We start from the raw sequence: 15,218 nt of genomic DNA on the forward strand, positions 1-15,218 counted from the left end.
CGCCAAACCGAAGCATCATTGAAGCGAAAGGCTGGGAGTAACACCGACAAGCCAACCAAGAAAATCAAGATTTCGATTGGAACCGCTGTTGACCTTTGCGATTGACGAGGCCGACATTAGTTTCCTGATGCTTTTTTAGTGTCGTGCCGACTCGTGCACTTACCGAACATGATGCACAATGCATCAAATGGAATCTGTTGCTCCCAGATGAATGCAGGCTATCATGAACTATCTGATGTGGCGTTAACGAGGCGATTGTAGAGGTTTGAGACTAAGTCAAGTAAATACTACTAAGTCCGACGCCGCACCCGGTTACAACCGAGCTTTTCACTTGTCGCCGGCCCTAATGAAACATCATTGAGTACATATTGAAGTTGTAACATGCTTTTCTTCTGTATCAATCCCCTCACGATTCGACGACTCGTCGAGCTGGCAGCATGACACCCTCGATGATCTGCATCGGGAGGCCCTCGCAGGAGATGAAGTAATGGTGCATCGGCATACTATACACCCTGGTATCTCCCTACTGCATGCATTTTTACTGCTGTAGGGTTCGTTAACGTGGTGCACACTGCACGCCTCTGGAACTAGTACATACTATAGCGCTACACCATTCATTTCATTTCATTTCAATCCTCACTGTCATACAGAAGGGCATGCAGTGCCAGCGGTGTAAGCATTAAAATGAGGAATGCAGTCCATGAAATTGCACCTACCCAAGATCACGGATTACCCAACGCGCGTCTGTGACGATAGCTCTCTTGATAAGTGGCTCTAGGAGGCATCTGGTCAGCGTGCATCGTCGTCGTCAGGCTCCCGAATTTCAGCTCCTCAAGTTCTCTTCAAGGCTTCGAGATAGATCATACGATCACTATGCCATACAAGCTTTCAGCGACACTCTTGAGTCACACGTCCGATGTATGTGTTTTATGCGTAGACTAGGGTAAACATCCCAAACTATTTGCTAGGTTCGTGCAGTGGCGTCGCCTTCTGATAATCTCATTCTCTCTGCATCTCGCGATTCGAGCGCGATTTCATGGTCCAGGGTCTCATCGTCCTCGTTTGCTCCCGCTTCCATCCTACGAGCAGGGTCCAAGTTCGTAAATGCGGTTGCTTACCTTCCCCCTACTCCGAGAGCTCCGAGAGGTGCATATCAGCTTGTTTCCACCACAATACCACGCTAATTCTTGTGCATCACGACGATGGGACAGGATGTATGGTCGTCGGTGGGCAAGATATGGTCGTCAATATTTTCGCCCTAGATTCTTCGAATAAGGACGACCCGGAATATACGCTTGTCGGGCATAGCGACAATGTCTGCACCCTCAATGTTGGTCCGGAGGGCACCATTATCTCAGGATCTTGGGACAAGTGTGCTTCTTCATGTTTTGATGTTTGCACCCGTAACACCTCTGCAGAACGGCCAAAGTTTGGAAAAATTTCACTCTGCAGTATGATTTGAGAGGACACGGACAATCTGTCTGGTCAGTACTAGCTATCAGCGAAACCGAGTTTCTGACAGGTAAGTTGCACGTCGGCCCGTATTTTATATTCAGCAGCTTCACATGTTTATAGCGTCTGCGGATAAAACGATCAAATTTTGGGACCAGCATAAGGCGATTCGGACCTACGAAGGTCACCGGGATGCCGTCCGAGGGTTGGCATTAGTGCCGGATATCGGTTTTGCTTCGTGTTCCAATGATAGGTCCGTCAAGGACTTCCTTTCCAGAACGAAACGAGCTTACGATTTGGCTCCCAGCGAGGTACGGGTATGGACGATGGAAGGAGACACCGTGTATTCGTTAACTGGACATACGTCTTTCGTGTATAGCTTGTCAGTTTTACCAAACGGCGATCTGGTCTCTGCAGGAGAAGACCGTTCGGTGCGCGTTTGGCGTGGTGCGTTGCATTTTTATTATTAATAGTGTTTTCAATTCTACATAACCATTGTAGATGGAGAATGCTCTCAGGTTCTCGTACACCCGGCTATCTCAGTATGGACAGTCTCGACTATGCCAAACGGTGACATTGTTAGCGGGTGTAGCGACGGTGTTATTCGCGTCTTTAGTGAATCCGAGGAGCGTTGGGCCAATTCCGCAGATCTTAAAGCATTCGAAGACCAGGTTTCAAGGCAGTCTCTTCCATCGCAGCAAGTTGGTGATGTGAAGAAGAGCAATTTGCCCGGGCATGAAGCCCTCGCTGTCCCAGGTATTGTTGGGTTCTGTGTATTCTGCCTATCTTAACATCTCCCAGGTCGCAAAGCAGGAGAAGTGAAGATGGTACGCAACGGTGACGTCGTGGAAGCGCACCAGGTTAGTTTACTTTTGCATTCGCATGAATGACGGTTGCTCAGTTTCACAGTGGGACTCTTCGAGCTCCAGCTGGCAAAAGATTGGTGAGGTTGTGGATGCCGTTGGCTCAAGTCGCAAACAGCTATACAACGGCAAGGAGTATGACTACGTTTTCGATGTAGACATCCAAGAAGGCGCTCCTCCGTTGAAGTTGCCTGTGAACGTTTCCGGTGGGCGTTTTGCCTTGGGTAAATTACAATCGTACTGAGGTGGCCATTAGAAAATCCCTATCTCGCCGCCCAACGCTTCCTCGAACAGAACGACTTATCCTTGTCGTATCTCGATCAGGTAGTAAAATTCATAGAGCAAAACACTGCAGGGATCAAACTCGGAGACGATAGCAACTATACCGACCCGTATACTGGTCCGTTAGGAGACTAGTTATAATGAGCTGGTTCTCATTAAGCAACTTACCAGGGACAACTAGGTACCAGCCGCCTGTGCGATCCCATGCAGACGCTGCATCTTCGCCTTATATGGACCCTTACACTGGCGCGAACCGTTACACAGCGTCCCGTGCGAGTGCACCTCCGGAGTCACGGACTCTTAAAATCATCCCATACGTTCGTGCCTAGCAACGCCACCATACTTGACATCTGACAACATTCTCTTATAGTCCAAACCCTTATCATTTAAACAAGCAAATATACCAGCGATGCAAGCCAAGATGTATCAATTCGACGAAGCCCTTCGCAGTGAAATGGTGAGGCAGTGACTAATGTTATTCTCATAGATCCACGCTAATTCAACAATAGTCCACCGAGACCTTGGCAATGCACCCGGAGGAACTGAAGATGATCGAAGAGGCGTTCACGTACCTTGTTCAAGCGTCTTCTCAATCATCTTCTCCGTCTACCACGCTTAGTTGGGCACACGCGGAGACGATCACGCAAATTTTAGACCGGTGGCCCATGTCGCAAAGGTTTCCAGGTGTGCAGCGCTCTTTTTGCATGGAATCGTACGACAATTCAACTATAATGACAGTTTTGGACCTTTGTCGTTTGATAATGGCGTATCCTCTGAATGCCCCTGCGACTCCCGGTTCTCGAGAAAAACTGTTTGATTATTTGTTCAAAGCCTGCGACTGGACATCGGTAACCTTGGAAAGGAAGCCCATGACCAAGACACAGGAAACAAGTGTACTACTGCTGTTTCGTACTATTGCCAACTCTTTACTGGAAGAAACTCCTTTGCATAACGGACAGTGGGTCACACAAGTCAGTTTGCGGCCACCGTATACTTCTTTCCTAATGCCATTAATTTCCAGGTTTTCAAGGCATTGTCACAAGCTTCGCAGCTGCTTCTGACCAGAACTCAAAAAGTGGCCTTAGCATCCATTCTGTTCAAGTGAGTAAGAAATCGCTAAGAATTCAGGACGGGTTGAACATGGCTTCCAGTTTTTCATGCATCGGCCTTAAGGGATCTGTCCCTGCAGATGCGAGAGCGTTGCACCTGTCTTTGATATCACAGGTAAGGATCGTTAGATGATACGAGCATAAAAGCTTCACCGACTACAGTTGCTGCGGTCGCAAAATGACGACCCAGAAGCTGCTTATAGAACCTGTGTTGCTCTAGGAAATGTTGTAAGCAAAGTTTCTTTCTGAACGAAAGCCATGGAGTCACGGGACTGTCCAATAGCTCTATGCCACTAAATCACTGAAAGTCCCACTGGATATACAGTCTTCGCAGCTAACGGACATTAAAAATGCTCTGGGTGCAATCAAGTCTGCATTCCCGGATCAGCGTATCGCCGACGTTTACATGGACATCGTGGCTCTTGTCTGACGATCTGACCCGATTTCTGTGAAATCTGTGACGAGCTTCGTGCACAATTTTCAGCATTCACTCTGATAGAAACTGTGGATGGTATCTTGGAATCGGGTTCAGCTTGCTTAGAGGTGGTGATTGAAGTGCTAGTATCTACGCAATATGAAAATACAGGGGAAGTTGATGGTTCACTCCATGCCATATGTCGATGTCAGTATGTGATAAGTACGTCCGCGGGTATGCGTCAATAAAGATCAATCAGGCAGACGTCTCGAGCCTCTCCCCACACACCCAAGCAAGGTGATTAAAATGCGCGGCGAGAACGTGGCGGACCACTGGAGGGCATTACAGCCTGGGCCGGTGGGGCACCCATACGCTCGGGGAGAAGGGGGGCACAGGACCCCGCGCCGATTAGGTCAAGTAGTTGTGCATAAGATATTGCCTCAATGCACCTAAATTGGAAACAAAAAGTACGTCCGCCAGGCGCCTATGAATTCAAGGCTTGGTTCTATCTCGATATGACCTTCTTCCGGTTGTACATTGTACGTCATGGTGAAACAGACTGGAATATAACAAGAAGAATCCAAGGCCAGAAAGATGTCCCACTGAACGAAACCGGGATAGCACAGGCGGCATTGGTAGCGCAAGCTTTGAAAGAGGTTCCATTTGTTAAAGCCTATACCAGCGATCTGCAGAGGGCTTCAAAGGTAGGCAACCCTATCGACTTCAGCATCGGCATTGGCGCTCAGTGACTTCACGCCGCTGTAGACTGCCGAGATTATTCTGCGATACCATCCTTGCGTAATACTAGAGAAAGACGAAGCCTTGCGCGAAGTAGTAGGTGAACATTTCAGACAAGGGGATACAACGATTAACAATGGCTTTCCTAATGTATTGTTATTGCTAGTACATGGGCGAGTTGGAGGGTGAATTTGGGAGTTCGTCGAAGTCAGCACCTTCAAAGGAGACGACAGAGGCCCTGATGCGACGATGGCAGTCCTGGTACTCGCGTTCGATCATTGGGTACATGTTGTCTAAGGTCAAGAAAGACATTCCGGAGGGCGGCATTGGAGATCCAGAATGCATTCTCGCCGTTTCCCATAGTGGCCTGATCTCAAACATAGTGCGGGTGCTCGTAGCGAACGCCGCTATTCTACCCGTGCAAGGCGTGGTCGTTGGTCGTTGTCTAAATACGGGAGTGTCAATTATTGACTACTCCATCCCTAGACAAAACCAAGGTAGATATTTGAAAGGAGCGTTGGTCAGATACTCTGACGTGACCCACTTGGCGCGTACCAAGGTTGTGGAAGAGAATGTCGATGAGCGTATATGTGACGAAACGATCCCTTAGTGCCAGTAGCCCATGATTAATATTCTTATTAGTAGACTCGGAAGCGACGAATAGTGACGCACGAGGTGGCAGCCTGTGGGTGGTGTGTATCTTGGTTTTCCCCAGTAAGTCTGCAACACACATCATCGATAGGAACGCAACTAGGAACGCCGCGGCACGCGAGTTTCAAGCTTAGACATGAAGTCTTGTAAGCCATCCTCTCTCTGACTTATAGCCTGCTGCCGAGGGGAAATACTGTTCACACAATCTCTGAGATCTCCGCCTGCCAAGGCAGTACCAGATCAGACTATCAATTATCAACTTGATCTCCTTGTTACTACTCTAGATCTATGGACAGGGAATGGTGGAATCACGGTCGCGACCAGTCAGTGACAGGTTTAAACCATCTATTCGCTTTCTGATGCGCCCAGTCCCTCAGGCCTCAACCAGACTCCTTGTCACCGTCACGGGTCTCAACGCCGGTTTCCGGTGTCCGGATTTGTATAGGTAAAACTGCTTGGCAGAGCGCTTTTGTCCCGCTTTTCTGATGATCGTCTTAGGACAGCAACGTTTTCTGGAAATTCTACTAGGAATTCTATGTGGAATTTGACTGACGTAGCGTGGAGCACGTGATCACATGTAGAGAGGTGATACCCTTGCGATTTCCGGGAACCACAACCTCGTCATGTCACCGAACTCAGAAACTTCCCCCCTGCTTGGGAACAACGATTCACGCCCAGAGTGTTGGTCACGCAGAATCCTGCGCGCCATCAAGGCTGATGGGGAACCGTCGTGGACGGAATCTTTCAAGTTCTTTCTTTTGGGTTCTTGGGCCAATGTCCTCCTCCTTTTCATACCACTGAGCATCCTGTCGCACAATTTGCATTGGGACGCTGCTCTCAGATTTGTGTTCAGCTTCGTGGCCATCATTCCCCTTGCAAAGGTAGTGTCAATCTCGGGCTTCTGTCAGAGCCGTTGCGCTCATCTATGTTCAGCTGCTTGGAGAGGCTACTGATCAATTGTCCATAAAACTTGGCCAGACTTTGTCTGGATTATTGAATGCTTCCTTTGGAAATGCCGTCGAAATCATTATCGGTACTGCTGCCTTGCTGAATGGTAGGTTTCGAAGTCTTTTGCATGTTATATCTTCAGTTGCCTTTTTCAGGCGAGTTAAGAATCGTTCAGACCTCGGTTAGTGTGCTATATATCCTTTAAACCCTGCGCTAAGGGAAATTTTAGATGTTGGGATCTATCCTTTCCAATATCCTCCTGGTACTTGGTTGCTCCTTCCTAGCTGGTGAGTCATTCGCGATACCGGCGTCTTGAAACGTTTCTGACAGCATTCAGGTGGATTTTATCATAGTGAAGGATCTTTCAACCTGACAGGCGCACAGGCGTAAGCACTGGGTTTTCATGATGTTCCTCACGCACCTAATCGAAAACTGTGGGCTACAGATCAGCTTCAGTAGGCATCGTATATAGCTCTCGGCTTGGTACCTCGCTAATACATCCTCGAAGCTAATGACCCTATCTTGTATAAGTGAGGGTCCAACATAATTTCATTATGGAGTTCAAATTTCTCACACATAAATTAGCCCTCGTAATTCCAGCTGCGTACGCCAGCACCACACTATCCGGAATACCAGAGTTTCCGTGTGACATTCCGGATGACAAGGGAGGCTGTCCTTCGCCTGGCCTGTTAATAATTTCTAGGGGAACAGCGGTACTGCTGCTGTTCGTTTATTGTGCATACCTCGTGTTCCAGGTTGGGCTACTTCACTTCAACAGGCTCAATTCATCACTTAATGATCCGTAGCTATATACGCACCCGCAGTTCTTCCGGCAGAGTTCGACAGGCGAGGGTGAAGAAGAAACTGGCGGCCACATGAATATGATGGCCGCCACCTTATCGTGTGTTTGAGGTCATATGCCAGGGAATCTACTTACACAGTAGACAGACTCCTTCTGGTCACTGTTATCACCGCCTTTTGCGCAGAATACTGTGAGTCACAACATCCTGACTGCAACCGACGATCATCTTGAATGCGACAACCCCAGTGGTGGCTTCGATAGAAGAAACTGCTCAGCGGTATCATATCCCAAAGGCTTTCATTGGCGTTATTCTACTCCCCATAGTGGTGCGGATATTTTACCTTTCTGGGTTCTGGTGAGGCTATTTGCTCTGACTTGCTATTTGAAAGGGAAATGCGGCAGAACATGTGACGTCGGTTTGGATGGCGATAAAGGACAAGTACGAACTCACCATCAGTATATGCGTGGGCAGTTCTATTGTAAGAGCTCTTGTGGTGCACGTCCGCTAGCCCGTGATAAATCATCCAATAGCAAATCTCCGCCCTTGTTATACCACTGCTTGTCATCCTTGGTTGGATGTAGGTTATAGCCGAAGCCTGGTTCGATCATTGTAATGACGTTTTCCTCTAGCGTTGGACAACCATTAACCCTTCATTTCGAGAATTTTGAGGTTAGCCCTGTCACCTACCTGCGTTCTCTAACATCCACCTGGCCAACAGACCATCTTGTTATTCGTATCTGTCTTACTGGTGTCATTGCTGATCATGTAAGTTCTCTACACCGAATCTTGGTGTGCTCTAACACGTTATAGGGACGGCAAAACCAACTATATGGAAGGCCTTATGCTAACTATCTTATACCTAGTCATTGCTCTTGCATGTGAGTGCAAAAGACACCCTCCCTTATGCCGCAATGTTGTTGACTAGTTCGTCAGTCTGGGTCACCACGGACTAACAGCAGGGTGTTTTTCATCAACACAGCCCCCGGAATCACCCCAGTTCAAAAGATCTGTGTGTTAACAAAGCCTGAGATCGTAAAGAGAAGCAGGCTAGTCCTTCCCAGCTTACTAGAATTCCGAAGAACGATCGTGTTTTTGTTTCTTATTTATTTGTCTTCTACATTGAATGTTTCCAAATGCTATCCTAAGATACTAAACTATCTCCTTGGAGTTCTTCAAATTTACGACGGGCTATTCGAATATTCATTCTGATTGCTGCCGTCTCTGCTTGAAGTCAACTCAGGTGCCAGGCGTCATGATTTAAATCTTGCTTACCGATGGTGGGATCGTGAACCACTGCTAGTATATACGTGTTTTTGGTCATTTCATCTAGAACAGCTGTAAAATCTTCAAGTTCCATTTCCAGCGAATGAAATTCTTCGCGCAGTCGGGAGCAGGACTGCTTGAAGGTTTTGATCAACTCAGAGGTTCGTTCATAGCGTTTCGTATCCAAGGCATGGCCAGTTAATGGATCCACCGCCTGGTCGGAAGGATCGGACGAGGTCGCAATGACAAGGAAAGTGGTACGTTCAAATAGGATGACCTCCGTTGCGTTACAGGCTTCCGCAAATATTCGGAGGTGTTTGGACAGAGTGCGCACGTTCGGTATCAAGGTGTTTACTATACTCGACCAAGCCTTTGTTACATGTCAGGTGCTCATGCCGCGGAGAAAAGGGGAAATCATACCTTGTACAAAGTCTCGTCGTATATACTTGTGCCATGAACTTTGACTGTGACATCACCGCTCGCTTTCTCCAATTCTGCTGTCTTTCGGTGCAGGACACTGGATCGTTCACTTTCCCGGATAAGATCCATCTTGTGCACCAAGAGGAAAACGGTGGCATCCTTGCTGAATTGTGATAAACCAAGCAGACAATCGCGGTAATACTCAAGGTCTTTGGTCATTTCGCGTGATTCGACATCGAAGACGTAGATCAGCACGCCTACGTGCGAAAATATGGTTGCACGTTGGGCAGATAGATAGGAGTCCATGAACGCGTCCTGTCCACCACAATCCCAGAGGTTCAGGATCAGGTCATCGAGAAACCGGACGTGGTTCTGCTCGACGTCAATAGTAGCGCCCAAGCGGGAAGTCAACGAAGCAGGATTATTGGAACTGGGATAGCATCGTGAATGAAACATTAGGAGGGGACACTTGGACACCCGAAGCATTTTGACTCACAAGATCATTGAACGCATTGACGTCTTCCCGCTACCTGAGGCACCCATTAACAACACCTTGACAAGTTCAAGTTAGGCCATGCAGACCTCTTGGATGCCTTCGTTTGAGAACCTACCTTCTTCTTCATCGCGTAGGTCAGATCTTACAATTCAGATGTAGTCGGCGCGTCGGGTTGCAAGGGCTGAGCTGTGGTGTTGAATGTCTGAGCTCCCCTTGCTGACAATTCTATAATCACTACTACACATACAAGTCATACTTAGTTCCATACTACTGCTTGCTGCTTTCTACGCCTCCTCAATGAACCTTCCTTGGCTCCAGTTCCGACAATGAGTCGCCATCTCCACAGCGGCGAGTCCCCAATCTTCTCCATGATTATGACCTTTGTTTGAACCACCACCCATACCTGCACGCTCCAATGCTTGTTCTTCGTTTAAGGCTGTCAATACTCCGAAGATGACCGGTACCCCTGTATCTAGCTGAACTTTCATGAGGGCATGGGAAACGCTGTCGGAGATGTATTCGAAATGCATGGTTGCGCCTTTGATGAGAACGCCGATAGCGATAACAGCGTCAAATGGCGCAGATGGAAGGGCAGAATCTGCCACAGAGGGCGGGTTTGCAGAGGTGAAACCTAGCAAGTCCCCGGATGATCCTCCACTCTGGATGCGCGATCCCGTTATGATTCTGGGGCTCGATGAGGCAAATAGGCCAACGTTTTCCTACTGAGAAACATCCGCACCTAGAACATGCCAATGGAAGCTCGAAGCTACCCGGCACAGACTGGATGACTATGTTGCAAGCCTCAACGCCGGATAGACGCAGTTTGGCGAGCGCACCGGCGACGAGCGCATCGACCACGGGTTTATTCCAACGGGCGTGCACGATGGCAATTCGGAGGTTTGAGCCGTCGTGTTCGTTTATCGCAGGTCCCTTGATTGAACTCATTGTCGATGTCATATACGTACTTGTTTTTGTTTGTCCTTCTACATACAGAGTCCGTGTCAAAAAGGAAAAGCTATTCGTCTGCATTACTTTGCTAACATTCGTAGGCAGGCCTGCAGCAGCAGTTATGTTTGTATTAGGAACACAAAGTATATATGACTACGCAGTCGTGAAACGCATCTAAACTGTGATAGGGCGATAAGATAGTGCAGCAGAAGACGCAAAGATATCAATGACACGTGATGGAACTTCCAACTTCTAGCAGGCGGCGTCCTACTAATAATAGACACCGTTGGGGCTTGGTGCAAACATATAAAAAGGGATTCCCTCCGTTAGAGTTGTTTCGGACTCCCTCGATACTTCACAAGATTTACTTACCTATAGAACACCGGAACAGACAGACATGGACGGGGGCATCGCCAGTAAGTTAACACATTTATATTTTCCTCAGCTGACACTCCCCTCAGAAACGTATGCATTGATTTATCATTTCCTCAAGAAACAGTCACACGTGAAGGCAGCAAAAGCTGTGAAAAAAGCGGCCAAAGGTGTCGTCATCCTCCGAGACGACGTGGACCTTGACGGCCCGCAACTCGGAGAAATCGTGAGCAAGTGGGAAGCGCAGTCCGAGAAGTCGTGAGCACTCATCTTTCGCGTTTGTGAACTAACGAATCGGATTCTCATCTATTTCACCCGTTCAACGAGTGCGTCCCGTGGGGGTTACTGTGGATGCCAGCTCATTTTTTTTAAAAAGTTTCCAGGAAGAGCGGTGATGGCAAGCACCCCAAAACTTCCAAGAAAACCGTTGACTATAATGCGAATGCAACAAAATCATCAGGTGTGTAGCATCGAATTTACGCGAACAGCTCTTGAACCAAGTTGGAGTTTTCAGCTGAAACGAAACCATTGAAAATCCGGAAGAAACCCAACCTAAATTCTTCTGCCTCTGAGTCGTCCTGCTGTGAAGAAGAAGTGGGACCTAAGGACAGCACCAAAGGGATCGCTACTCAAAATGTTCAACCTTCACGATTGAGTCCCAGCCTAAGCTCTTCCGATTCGGGCTCAAAATCAGACGCTCAAGTGTTCAAAGAAACCGAATCAGAAAAGCTAACCAAGTCATCCTTGACTGATCTGGCTCAAAAAGAAGATGGAGCTCGAGTTACTAAGAGGCAAAAAGTATCGGAAAGTGGTCCTGCAGTCGCCACTGCTGTGGAAATTCCAGGGAACGCTGATCTTCAAACTCAACATCATAATGACAAAAAGACGCCTCGCAAAACTAACGAACGCTTCCAGAGAGTGAAACCTCAGAACGTCGCGCCGAACCTTTTGGTGGACAACGGGTACGAAGCGAAAGTAAGCAGTGTATGATGTTGCCCACGCGCATTAGCTGATGAGTCATTTCTCAGGCGAGGCCAAAGAATGACTACGGCGAGCGCGCACATCAAGACCTGATAGTTACCCGTGGGTCTGGGTTTAGGAAAGAAAAGAACAAGAAGAAGAGAGGTTCATATCGTGGCGGGGAGATCACTGTAAGTACCACGCCTTTGATCGCGATAATTTGACATGTGTACACTTTCATTCAGTTAGAGAACCATAGCATCAAGTTTGACGACTAGAATGCATATATACCACGATCCTCATGTCCTAATCTTGTTGCAATATGCCATTCATCTTGTCGGGCTCCTTCCCGAGAAGGACTCTGGGTAATGTCTGCTCGCATGGGCCTGGAAAGTAAAAGTGTGCGGATCCGATTCCTTGAGGTTCAGTGTTAAAAACGGCAACAGTACCCTTGCGTTCGGCTACACTGTGAGCGAATAAATTCGCAGGAGCAACCTTTTTCCCGACGTTAGGTGCAGTTGTCAACTATTTCTGGAGGGTCTTGTACTCACTCGGGAGGATGTGCCGATGACGAGGGCTACATCGGCTTGGTCCACGAGCTCGGATATCTCTTCGTCATGGAGGATGCTTTCCTCGAACCAAACCACCCCTGGACGAAGTAGACCTCGGCACTTTGGGCATCGCGGTAAATCCTCTAAGGAAATTTGGCGTTCTTTAGCGTGCGATTTGACTAGTTCCTCGGTCCCAGCGAGGGCAGGGCAAATTGGGCTGTCGCGATTTGGCATCCTGTCGCCACATTGCGTGCAGAGTGTTTCGAACAGGCGGCCGTGCATTTCTATTATTGGAGGGTCTGTCGAAGGGAATAGCATTTGGGAACAGAGGACGCTGAGCCCATCAACATTTTGTGTGATGAGTGTAAACTCTGCGTCGGGGGCGATCTCTTTCCTTTGGTCTGGTTGCGAAAACAGTGCCAGCGCGATGTGAGCAGGATTTGGGAGCGCTTTCCCCGCTCTGCAAGAGAGAATGTCAGCCAATTTGTGTGGCGCGATACTAATTCGATATAGCCGCACATCTCTCTGCGATAATGATAAAATTGCCACACTTTGCTTGGGTTTTTCCGGAAAGCTCGTGGTGTCGCCAAGTCCGACAGTGTGTAGTTTAACCATAACCCGTCAGAGCCACGGAAGGTGGGGATGCCTGGAGGACAGAGTACCAGTCAGTGCAACTTTGTGCGACCGAGCTTATCCGACTTTCCAGACGCTGCGGATAAGCCTGCACCGGCGATGGCAATGATGTGGCGACTCTTTTGCAAGATGGACTGGAACTTGGTGACATCGCTGGACGGTGCCATTGATGGGGCAGTGGTCAAAACGCTCAAGCTCTCTGAAAGGTGGCTACCACCAGTTCAAACCATATTGGATTTCGTGAGACAATAGGGGTATCTAGCTGAGGTTAAGATTATCAAACAATCACGACGCAATCAGCTTCAGGTTCTGCAGAGATCACCATGGGTCTGGGTGACCGGATTTGAATGCTACTACGACGCTTTGCTCACAGATCAGTGCAGACCACCCTCGTGGTAGGCACCAGGCGATCACCCAGCGCCCTACATCAGCCTACATCCTGTGTCAACATGATGTGGCATGCAGTCTACCCCTTTCTATCATGTGGCCATTGGACCCGTTCCTAGACCCGCATTCTAACACACGCCGTCTGCCCTAGGTGGCGTCTAGCAACCGCACCCACTCCATCGATATCCAAGGCCGAGAGCCCAAAGTATCGGTCCCTCCCTTTTCATCCAACACAGCAAGAACCAGGACCGGATCTGAGCCTTTCCGTAGTACGACCTTGGGCCAAAAGTAATCAGTCTGTGGCAAGATCTTGATGGATATCGGCTGGTCCTGAGCGTTGTTTAAGGCATCTCTCACGTGCTTCGGGATCTGGGTGAGATCGAATCTGACTAGAAAGCGACAATCATACAAGACTTGAAGGACATCTCTCGACGTGGCAAGAGCAAGAATGAATTGTTCGGTCAGGTCAACGGACAGCCGAGATGCAGAGCCGGCGCCTTCTTGTGGATTCTTGAGAAAGGGAGGCAACCGTGAAGCCAGCCAAGCAGACTGGCCACCGCAAGGTTGTTCCAAGTGACTCAGTGACTCGGAGCGAATTTTAAGACCTTTATTGTGGGAGTATAGGACTGGAGTCCAAAGTACGCCCGCACCAGCGGTAAACCTTTCGAGAGAAACGACCGAAGGCTCTGCGGGCCATAGGTGGTTCATTATGCGATGTATACCGGCCCGACGCCGGTCGCCATCAGCGCGAGTAGAACCCCAAGGGTGAAATGAGACATATCGCATCACACGCAGCACCATGGCAAAGCGGACCGCTGGACCGTCGACGGCAAGAAGCTTGGGTGATGAGAGAAGGAGCGTGCTCGGTGGAGAAGGCAGGGTGCAATTTTGCAATTGCTCGGTGACTTGACTATCGAGTTGTTCCGCTCTCTCTGCAAGAAGGCTAGTTGCGCAGCGTAGGCGTTCTCTCGTATCTGTGACATCTGTAGCGATGGACTGGAGAAAGGTAGACGCTCTCTTGATTTGCTTGAGTGACTCTGACGTATCTTGTTGGAGCGGAGGGGGTTCCGTCGTTCTGAGCGCGGGGGACGCCAACCTCTGGCGCACGGCATTTCGAAGAGTGGTTTCTGGATGTAGATTTGTAGGGTCGTTAACATAATTTAACGCGTGAGCATCGCATGTCGCCAGGATTCTGTCCTGTAGAGGAGTTACATGACGGATGGCAGAAGGGAGGGAGTGACAGACCTTTGGGAAGTCTAGGAGTGGTCTGATGATGAAACGACTCATGCCCGGATGGCCGACCCAGGCTAGGTCATCAGTTGAGTTTCCCTGGCCCATGCCCCATCTTCGGCGACGACGCATGCCCGCAGCGCCGACGAGAGTGGATCCTCTAGCGAGACGCATGAGAGACGTTTCGACTTGATCGTCGGCGTGATGACCGAGTGCAAGGATGGATGCGCCGGAGTAAGTCATGCCGCGAAAAAGGACATTGTAGCGGGCTTGACGGGCGATGTTCTCGAACGGAGTGCTTGGGACAGGTCTATTGGGGAATGGGGCCCGCCCCCATGGGATGTGGAGAGTGCGATGGGGTATCCCCATTGAAGCAGCATTTGCAGCGGCTCTGTCTGCCATGTCAGCAGACGCTGGCTGGAGTCCGTGGTTGACATGGAGGGAGACGACGGAGACGGGTGGTCTGAGACGCGACAGCAGGAAGAGCAGACACGTCGAGTCCGGTCCGCCAGAGTTGGCAACGGCTGGCGAGTGTCAGTCAGTCCAGTCGATGGCCACCGGGCCTTTGCAGAGGCTCACCGATGGTGACACGCGACGACGGCGACGACGGCTGAAGACATTTGAGGAATGTTGCCAGGAACTCTGCGGCGTGGATCGTCGCCATCATCCAAATATTATCCTCACACCACAAAAGCAC

The 15,218-nt window shown here is 49.2% G+C and overlaps 9 protein-coding genes across 9 annotated transcripts; 5 read left to right on the forward strand and 4 right to left on the reverse strand.

The window, feature by feature from the left end:
* Positions 1–705: 705 nt before the first annotated feature.
* Positions 706–4,431, forward strand: F5J12DRAFT_806034 (WD40-repeat-containing domain protein). Its single transcript, XM_051744583.1, has 18 exons — positions 706–918; positions 969–1,146; positions 1,212–1,371; positions 1,419–1,522; positions 1,576–1,705; positions 1,760–1,899; positions 1,954–2,208; positions 2,254–2,312; positions 2,362–2,521; positions 2,572–2,715; positions 2,769–2,914; positions 2,968–3,054; positions 3,107–3,281; positions 3,336–3,568; positions 3,619–3,698; positions 3,749–3,821; positions 3,869–3,934; positions 3,990–4,431. The coding sequence occupies exons 1-18, from the start codon at positions 874–876 to the stop codon at positions 4,134–4,136; spliced, it is 2,382 nt and encodes a 793-aa protein (XP_051603579.1). The 5' UTR covers positions 706–873; the 3' UTR covers positions 4,137–4,431.
* Positions 4,432–4,636: 205 nt separating this feature from the next.
* On the forward strand, positions 4,637–5,469 carry F5J12DRAFT_715262 (phosphoglycerate mutase-like protein; the record flags this gene model as incomplete). The annotated part of the gene is made up of 3 exons (XM_051740940.1): positions 4,637–4,825; positions 4,887–4,955; positions 5,026–5,469. 3 exons carry the CDS (start codon positions 4,637–4,639, stop codon positions 5,467–5,469), a joined length of 702 nt encoding a protein of 233 aa, XP_051603580.1.
* Positions 5,470–6,136: 667 nt separating this feature from the next.
* F5J12DRAFT_960118 (calcium proton exchanger) lies at positions 6,137–8,522 on the forward strand (the record flags this gene model as incomplete). The annotated part of the gene is made up of 17 exons (XM_051749925.1): positions 6,137–6,391; positions 6,444–6,564; positions 6,614–6,639; positions 6,688–6,745; positions 6,796–6,844; positions 6,904–6,913; positions 6,967–6,988; positions 7,044–7,213; positions 7,265–7,359; positions 7,407–7,450; positions 7,507–7,586; positions 7,650–7,739; positions 7,792–7,838; positions 7,891–7,930; positions 7,980–8,026; positions 8,072–8,139; positions 8,195–8,522. Coding segments are annotated over 17 exons (1,242 nt in total), but the record flags the coding sequence as incomplete, so codon positions are not given.
* F5J12DRAFT_384349 (Gtr1/RagA G protein conserved region-domain-containing protein) lies at positions 8,154–9,746 on the reverse strand. Its single transcript, XM_051739153.1, has 5 exons — positions 9,556–9,746; positions 9,441–9,496; positions 8,945–9,374; positions 8,534–8,894; positions 8,154–8,482 (listed from the first exon to the last, which is right to left on the reverse strand). Exons 1-5 carry the CDS (start codon positions 9,565–9,567, stop codon positions 8,403–8,405), a joined length of 939 nt encoding a protein of 312 aa, XP_051603582.1. The 5' UTR covers positions 9,568–9,746; the 3' UTR covers positions 8,154–8,402.
* F5J12DRAFT_806054 (6,7-dimethyl-8-ribityllumazine synthase) lies at positions 9,634–10,546 on the reverse strand. The gene is made up of 2 exons (XM_051744584.1): positions 10,180–10,546; positions 9,634–10,124 (listed from the first exon to the last, which is right to left on the reverse strand). Exons 1-2 carry the CDS (start codon positions 10,467–10,469, stop codon positions 9,725–9,727), a joined length of 690 nt encoding a protein of 229 aa, XP_051603583.1. The 5' UTR covers positions 10,470–10,546; the 3' UTR covers positions 9,634–9,724.
* Positions 10,547–10,655: 109 nt separating this feature from the next.
* On the forward strand, positions 10,656–11,513 carry F5J12DRAFT_806056 (uncharacterized protein). Its single transcript, XM_051744585.1, has 3 exons — positions 10,656–11,086; positions 11,137–11,220; positions 11,268–11,513. The coding sequence occupies exon 1, from the start codon at positions 10,786–10,788 to the stop codon at positions 11,020–11,022; it is 237 nt and encodes a 78-aa protein (XP_051603584.1). The 5' UTR covers positions 10,656–10,785; the 3' UTR covers positions 11,023–11,086; positions 11,137–11,220; positions 11,268–11,513.
* On the forward strand, positions 10,989–12,143 carry F5J12DRAFT_384507 (SRP40, C-terminal domain-containing protein). Its single transcript, XM_051739154.1, has 5 exons — positions 10,989–11,086; positions 11,137–11,220; positions 11,268–11,735; positions 11,789–11,911; positions 11,966–12,143. Exons 2-5 carry the CDS (start codon positions 11,155–11,157, stop codon positions 11,996–11,998), a joined length of 690 nt encoding a protein of 229 aa, XP_051603585.1. The 5' UTR covers positions 10,989–11,086; positions 11,137–11,154; the 3' UTR covers positions 11,999–12,143.
* On the reverse strand, positions 11,714–13,117 carry F5J12DRAFT_806063 (DHS-like NAD/FAD-binding domain-containing protein). Its single transcript, XM_051744586.1, has 5 exons — positions 12,976–13,117; positions 12,791–12,918; positions 12,272–12,731; positions 11,790–12,215; positions 11,714–11,736 (listed from the first exon to the last, which is right to left on the reverse strand). Exons 1-4 carry the CDS (start codon positions 13,069–13,071, stop codon positions 12,027–12,029), a joined length of 873 nt encoding a protein of 290 aa, XP_051603586.1. The 5' UTR covers positions 13,072–13,117; the 3' UTR covers positions 11,714–11,736; positions 11,790–12,026.
* Positions 13,113–15,217, reverse strand: F5J12DRAFT_806067 (uncharacterized protein). The gene is made up of 3 exons (XM_051744587.1): positions 15,101–15,217; positions 14,537–15,045; positions 13,113–14,488 (listed from the first exon to the last, which is right to left on the reverse strand). Exons 1-3 carry the CDS (start codon positions 15,186–15,188, stop codon positions 13,439–13,441), a joined length of 1,647 nt encoding a protein of 548 aa, XP_051603587.1. The 5' UTR covers positions 15,189–15,217; the 3' UTR covers positions 13,113–13,438.
* Position 15,218: the final 1 nt, after the last annotated feature.

This window comes from Pisolithus orientalis, assembly GCF_024613125.1.
Source record: "Pisolithus orientalis strain OTSU chromosome Unknown F5J12scaffold_4, whole genome shotgun sequence".
In the NCBI taxonomy this organism is placed as follows: domain Eukaryota; kingdom Fungi; phylum Basidiomycota; class Agaricomycetes; order Boletales; family Pisolithaceae; genus Pisolithus; species Pisolithus orientalis.

What these genes read in the sequence shown, in the direction of transcription:
- F5J12DRAFT_806034 (XM_051744583.1), top strand. Translation starts at nt 874, where the DNA reads ATGCCATACAAGCTTTCAGCGACACTCTTGAGTCACACGTCCGAT. An exon ending in ACGTCGTGGAAGCGCACCAG is followed by an intron (nt 2,313 to 2,361) that starts GTTAGTTTACTT and finishes TCAGTTTCACAG; the next exon opens with TGGGACTCTTCGAGCTCCAG. An exon ending in CTCTTAAAATCATCCCATAC is followed by an intron (nt 2,915 to 2,967) that starts GTTCGTGCCTAG and finishes ATTCTCTTATAG; the next exon opens with TCCAAACCCTTATCATTTAA.
- F5J12DRAFT_384349 (XM_051739153.1), bottom strand. An exon ending in ACGACGAGACTTTGTACAAG is followed by an intron (nt 8,895 to 8,944) that starts GTATGATTTCCC and finishes CATGTAACAAAG; the next exon opens with GCTTGGTCGAGTATAGTAAA. An exon ending in GGTTCACGATCCCACCATCG is followed by an intron (nt 8,483 to 8,533) that starts GTAAGCAAGATT and finishes GACTTCAAGCAG; the next exon opens with AGACGGCAGCAATCAGAATG.
- F5J12DRAFT_806054 (XM_051744584.1), bottom strand. Translation starts at nt 10,469, where the DNA reads ATGCAGACGAATAGCTTTTCCTTTTTGACACGGACTCTGTATGTAGAA. An exon ending in CTTCCATTGGCATGTTCTAG is followed by an intron (nt 10,125 to 10,179) that starts GTGCGGATGTTT and finishes ATCGAGCCCCAG; the next exon opens with AATCATAACGGGATCGCGCA.
- F5J12DRAFT_806056 (XM_051744585.1), top strand. Translation starts at nt 10,786, where the DNA reads ATGGACGGGGGCATCGCCAGTAAGTTAACACATTTATATTTTCCTCAG.
- F5J12DRAFT_384507 (XM_051739154.1), top strand. Translation starts at nt 11,155, where the DNA reads ATGGCAAGCACCCCAAAACTTCCAAGAAAACCGTTGACTATAATGCGA. An exon ending in GAATGCAACAAAATCATCAG is followed by an intron (nt 11,221 to 11,267) that starts GTGTGTAGCATC and finishes ACCAAGTTGGAG; the next exon opens with TTTTCAGCTGAAACGAAACC. An exon ending in ACAACGGGTACGAAGCGAAA is followed by an intron (nt 11,736 to 11,788) that starts GTAAGCAGTGTA and finishes GTCATTTCTCAG; the next exon opens with GCGAGGCCAAAGAATGACTA.
- F5J12DRAFT_806063 (XM_051744586.1), bottom strand. Translation starts at nt 13,071, where the DNA reads ATGGCACCGTCCAGCGATGTCACCAAGTTCCAGTCCATCTTGCAAAAG. An exon ending in TATCATTATCGCAGAGAGAT is followed by an intron (nt 12,732 to 12,790) that starts GTGCGGCTATAT and finishes TCTCTCTTGCAG; the next exon opens with AGCGGGGAAAGCGCTCCCAA. An exon ending in TCATCGGCACATCCTCCCGA is followed by an intron (nt 12,216 to 12,271) that starts GTGAGTACAAGA and finishes GTCGGGAAAAAG; the next exon opens with GTTGCTCCTGCGAATTTATT.
- F5J12DRAFT_806067 (XM_051744587.1), bottom strand. Translation starts at nt 15,188, where the DNA reads ATGATGGCGACGATCCACGCCGCAGAGTTCCTGGCAACATTCCTCAAA. An exon ending in GTCGTCGCGTGTCACCATCG is followed by an intron (nt 15,046 to 15,100) that starts GTGAGCCTCTGC and finishes GACACTCGCCAG; the next exon opens with CCGTTGCCAACTCTGGCGGA. An exon ending in CACTCCTAGACTTCCCAAAG is followed by an intron (nt 14,489 to 14,536) that starts GTCTGTCACTCC and finishes ACTCCTCTACAG; the next exon opens with GACAGAATCCTGGCGACATG.